Raw genomic sequence first — 6,000 nt, 5'->3', positions numbered from 1 at the left:
AAAATGCCGAACAATAAATGACCAAACCCATGTCATCAGGTTACCTCTAATTCCACCACAATGCTTCATACAAATACTTTGTTTGTTGTGAAAAGCTTTGAGGACATCCTGAGGTCATGAAAGGTGCTATAGAAATGCAACTTCCTTCTTATTTTTAATATTGACAACGGCACCTCTGGGCTCTGGTTTGGAAATGAAATGGTTCGTGTAGTATTGAGCACGTTCCAGCAGGTGGTGCTGCATTGCCCAAAAAGGGAGACTGGAATTCCTTAACACACGGTGGGGGGTGAGTGTGGAATTCTCAGCCGTAAGCCCCTGTTCCAGTACAATCCACAAACTCTTTGAAAGGCCCAATACCATAGTTGCTTTAAAATGGATTGTTGAAGGTTAATGAGAAACTGGGTGGGATATCAAAGGACATGGAGAGTGAACAGGAGAGAGGGATTAGAATGGATGGCCTGGCATGGACGTGTTGGGTTGAATGGCCTCCTTTTGTGCAACAATTAACCCATGACTCTGCGTGGAGAACCCAGCTGGTTGAAATTTGATGGGCTCAATGGCCTGTTTCTGTGCTGGGGCAGCCGGTTTTACTGCAGCGAGAGAGGGAATATAAGGCAGTGGTGCTGCTGCTGATCTTTAGTGAGTCCTTTGTAGAAACACGAGTGTGACAGCGAGAGATCCAAGTATGACCATCACTGAGTTCCTGTATCTGTAAAATATTAGTGGGAAACTGTATTTTTTTAAGTAGTGTTCAGCAAACTGTAATTCTTCATTGTAATTCCATCTCTATTGTGGACTGTGCATTAGTCTGGGATGTGCTGGTCAGCTCTCAGCCCTTACCCCATCGCTGTACTAACTCTACCTTCCAACAAATGTTGACCATCTGCTTCATTCAGTCACTTTTTTTCAATAATATAAATTATTCCCATCTGACTCCTGCGTATGTATAAAATCTCCGCCCTGCAAAGTAGATTTATCTCCAATCGCCATTTGTTAAATCTCCATCCTTTCAGCAGTTGCTGTCAGCGGCTGTGCTCTAAGCCTGATTATAGGAGGGGTAGAGTGGGGCTGATGTGTTGTCCTGCGCTCCATTGATCCACTCTCCGTATTACTCTAGCAACAGCTGTCTGTCAGTCCACTGCCATCTCCTTTTTTTTTATTTTTCTCCCTTACAATGTGTGCCTGCACCACTGGTTCAGTGCAAGTGTCATCTGAACCCACCTTGGAGACACATGCAAGGCATGAGCAGGTAGAGCAGGCCGCTAAACAGGAAGGATGTTTACAGGCTCCTCGAAAAAAATGAGTGGGTCCTTGAAGCGCAACTCCATTAAACGTACGATATCCGGGTCACAAAAGGTGAGTACGAAGGTGGTAATAACTGTCTAAGCTGCCAATTCATCCTCCTTGTCCAGTGTATAAATGGTGTTTACCCATGAGTCAAGTATAAATGATGCAAAATCTCCAGAGGAGCTAGTGTAAGGAGGCCAGAGTGGGAGATGATGAAAAATCGAAGGTCCATTCTTTTATAATTTCAGAACAGGTTTTAAAGAGTTAAATGTTCCCCCAGTTGGTGTCTGATTGAGGCACAGGTCTTGTTGTGATAACTGCATCATACATGCACTTTTACATTTATGGGTCATCTGTGAAAGTGTGACATCAGCTCAAAACTTATACTGAGCATCGGTTTATTTTCCAGCCTCCAGACTCTCACCCGATACCCTCCTGTGCCTCAGACAAGTGACATATGTGCCAAGGAAGTGAATGGCACAGGCTATTTGACTGTGGAAGGTGTCACTGACTACCTGATCCTCTCCACACTCAAACTCCACACACTTTCTAGTAAGAGTTACTGATGATAGTCAGAGTGTGAATATTCAGCTGATGGTTTTTCCTCTCCCCAGTATGAGTCCTGTGGCCAGTTCTAGATCCCTTGGCTCAAATCAGTGGACTCAGTAGAGGCCAGTACTGGAACCTAGCACTTTTGTAGGGTTCAAGGGATATCACAGGGATGGTAGCATAGTAATAATGTTACTAGACTAGTAATCCAGAGGCTTGGACTATTGCATTCGAGACGTGAGTTCAAATCCCACCATGGCTACTGGGGAAATTTAAATTCAATTAATAATCTAGAATTAAAAAGTTAGACTTATGAATAGCCATGAAACCAGTGGATTGCGATAAAACTCCATCTGGCTCACTAATGCCCTTTAGGGGAGGGAAACCTGCCGTCCTTACCCAATCTGGTTTACATGTGACTCCAGACCCACAGCAACGTGGTTGACTCTTAACTGCTCTCCGAAATGGCCTAGCAAGCCACTCAGTTCAAGGGCAATTAAGGATGGGCAACAAATGCTGGCCTTGCCAGCGACACACCCTAAAAATGAATTAAAAATAAATTGCGGGGTGGCGGTTGGTGAGGGAGATAGTATTGGATTGAAGGATGGCATGCAGGGCTGAGGGATGTTGTGATATACACATCAGGATCACAACCTCCAACTCTCGTGCTATAGGATTTCAATCTCCGGCCTCAGCATTGTGTTCTCATGGATAATGAACAGTGCAGAGTACTTCCTGGCATTTTAACTTGCTGCAAATTAAGGGAAGGATAAGAAACCCTTGAAAAGCAAGATATGAAGACCAATAAGAACAAAAAGAGCAAAATGCTGAAATGAAGAGAAAAATATTTAACAATGGCCACTTACTATTGTCCTTCACAATTGAGGCAGTCTGCTGTGATTGGCCATTTTTCTGATTCTGGCATGAGTTGATGCCTCAGATTTATGGCTCTCTGTCTGTTGATGGCAATTCTCTGTCTGACTTGATCTGAATACAAGGTTATTTGTCAGAACACATTACCCCTTTAATGTGTTACCAGTACAGTGATTAGAAGCATGAGTCACCGTTTGGGCAAATGAATTATTTCTAATTTGAAACGCATTGGATTCTGGAAGTGGTTTCTGATATCCATCAGGGAAGATTCAACTCTGAGCAATGATCAATCATGATAAGTCCTAGAATGTGTGGAATGACAGGAATCTGACCCTGTGTTGCAGATGTGAGTAATATTTAAGGATTAACATTACATTTAGGGTAGAATATTAAAACCATTTGTGACCACAGAGTTTTCGAAAGTCCTCGTCCTGCAATGGGGAACTGCATTCGAACTTTACCCTGCGGTAATGAGAGTTGGGACTAAACCTGTGCTCACCCATCTGCTGAATTACTGGTCTTGGTGTTGCTGCTATATGGAGCATTGAGCACAAGCCCCAGTAGAATTCCCACAGGAGAACAGGAATGAGAGATTCAGTCACCACTTGATCATTTTGGCAGCAGGTGAGAACAGACTCGCATTCAACTGGGAACAGTCACTGACATAGCATTTTGGGTGTAGTTAATGTGTGACTTGGGGATTCGCAAGGGGAGAGCATACTTCAAGACTTGTGTTCCAGAATTGTAACGAGCGCATTTACAGGGAGCAAAATGTTAAAGAGGTTCAATTATTCGGCCCATCGTAACCATGCTGGCTCTTTCAAAGGGTTATCTAATTAGTCCCACACTCCTGCTCTCTCCCCATAGTCCTGCACATTTTTGCCTTTCAAAGTATTTATCCAAATCCCTGGTGAAAGTTGCTATTGGTCTGCTTCCACCACCTTTTCTGATGAATTCCTGAACACAACAACTTAATGCATAGATATTTTATCCTCATCTTCCCTGTGGTTCTTGTATCGAATGTGTTAAATCTGTGCCCTCAGCACCTTCAGGAACTGTCCCCCAGTGAGAGTCAGCACCTTCAGGAACTGTCCCCTCCCAGTGAGAGTCAGCACCTTCAGGAACTGTCCCCCAGTGAGAGTCAACACCTTCAGGAACTGTCCCCCAGTGAGAGTCAGCACCTTCAGGAACTGTCTCCCAGTGAGAGTCAGCACCTTCAGGAACTGTCTCCCAGTGAGAGTCAGCACCTTCAGGAACTGTCCCCCAGTGAGAGTCAGCACCTTCAGGAACTGTCCCCCAGTGAGAGTCAGCACCTTCAGGAACTGTCCCCCAGGGAGAGTCAGCACCTTCAGGAATTGTCCCCTCCCAGTGAGACTCAGCACCTTCAGGAACTGCCCCCCAATGAGAGTCAGCACCTTCAGGAACTGTCTCCCAGTGAGAGTCAGCACCTTCAGGAACTGTCCCCCAGTGAGAGTCAGCACCTTCAGGAACTGTCTCCCAGTGAGAGTCAGCACCTTCAGGAACTGTCCCCAAGGGAGAGTCAGCACCTTCAGGAACTGTCCCCCAGTGAGAGTCAGCATTCATTCCATGCACAATGTGGTAAATCTAATGTGAATTGAAGTATTTGACTAGAATGATGGTTTATTAATAGAGTAGCCTTATTTGTGGATTTCCAGTTGTTTGCAGTAATTTGCGTGAATGAATAATGAATCTCACTTTTTTTTCTAAACCCCTTTCTGTATTTAAGCTTCTGAACCTTTTAAACCCAGGATTTGATTAGTGGGCATTGGGCAGATTAACTCTGATTATTGTTGTGTGAGCTCTCTTCACCAGCCCGTTTAATCTTTCTTATGTCCTGAATGTAGAACTGTAACTTTAACGAGGGGTTTTTCAGTGTCTACCCAAATCCCGGTTCCAATTCTGGAGAAATAGCTGAATCTGAATATGGTTCCTGCAAGCTTGTGTTTAAGGTTCATCTGCATGGGCTGCTCAATCATCGCACCAACTGAGGATCGGGGAGGGGAGTGGAGGCGGATGAAAGGATCGTATAGCGACGTGGTGATGGGTTCTTATCAGCCTAGACTTATTGTGCCTTGTCTCATGCGAAGTAAAGTGCTCGAGCCAACGGGGCCACTGCGAAGAATCATGAAACCACAAGAGGATTTACCTCCCAGCTCAAATCATGAGCTAAGCAAAGCAGCGCACTCAATTTCTGGCCACGTGAGCTGTTCCTGAAGTGGCCGCACTTGACTCATAATATTCAAAGGTCGTCCTCATAGGCACGGAGAATCTCAGGGAAGCAACAGGAAGCTGCTCATGAGAGTGGATTGATAGAAGGAGCAAGGTGGTTGAAACCACAAAGCATTTCATTGCATTATTAGTGAGCTGAAGAAACCTCCAGCAACAAAAAGGTGGGAGAGTAGAATAAAGGAAGGATTTGGCCCAGTTTATAACAGAGGTAGTTTCCCCATCAGAAATAATTGTAAATTCAGTGACATTTCTTAATGTTTTTTTTTCAGATCTTTTATGAATAAAGTATATTTTTCCAAAAAGAAAACATTTCTTTATCAAGGTAGAATTGTGATGCATATTTAAATTTTGCTTTCTGAAATTGTGTTTCTGTTCTGGGACCATTGCTTTTATTATATTCTTCTGCATGAAATTCTTTGCATGTTTGTTCTAATAAATTGAACATGGCTGAAAGCTAATTGCGTGGTAGGGCCAGACACCTTTTACAGTTCAAAAGCTGTATGATTAAGTTCAGTTGCTTTGAATGTAAAACACTAGAGCCCCACTAGAGTATCGTAGCCGCCAGCCATGGGCAAGGGGGACCTCATTAGAAAGGAAAATTGGAATGTTGGGATCAAGGACCTCACTCGGACCCTGATTTGAGTTTAGGCAGAGATCGTGGCTGCAATGGTCAGTGCCAGAAGCAGAGAAGCTAAGGTTGACAGCGGGCCCAGGTAAATGAGCTTAAGTTTTTTTTTATTCATTCATGGGATGTGGGCGTTGATGGCTAGGCCAGCATTTATTGCCCATCCCTAAGTGACCTTGTTCAGAGGGCATTTAAGAGTCAACCGCATTGCTGTGGGTCACATGTAGGCCAGATCAGGTAAGGACGGCAGATTTCCTTCCCTAAAGGACATTAGTGAATCAGATTTCCTTGTTGTCCCAGAGACTAGGAAATCTTCTCCTGATCCCACACATAAACCTTGGGCATCCTTTGCCCCATTTGTGATTTCCACCAAATCCTCTCTGCTCCCCAGCGGTAAGATATTGGGGGATGGGGGC

At 44.4% G+C, this 6,000-nt stretch overlaps 1 protein-coding gene across 1 annotated transcript in view; it reads left to right on the top strand.

Annotated features, from left to right (window-relative positions):
- The first annotated feature begins 1,275 nt into the window (after positions 1-1,275).
- Positions 1,276-6,000, top strand: part of LOC144676213 (transient receptor potential cation channel subfamily M member 1-like) — a 64,470-nt gene continuing 59,745 nt past the window's right edge. Inside the window, exon 1 of the mRNA XM_078536700.1 lies at positions 1,276-1,356. Coding sequence (XP_078392826.1) covers positions 1,276-1,356 — 81 coding nt within the window. The remainder of the gene's footprint in view (positions 1,357-6,000) is intronic.

This window comes from Cetorhinus maximus, unplaced genomic scaffold (genome assembly GCF_964194155.1).
Source record: "Cetorhinus maximus unplaced genomic scaffold, sCetMax3.hap1.1 HAP1_SCAFFOLD_1432, whole genome shotgun sequence".
NCBI lineage: Eukaryota > Metazoa > Chordata > Chondrichthyes > Lamniformes > Cetorhinidae > Cetorhinus > Cetorhinus maximus.
Note: the sequence above shows the minus strand (reverse complement) of the source record. Positions and strands in the feature narration are given on the sequence as shown.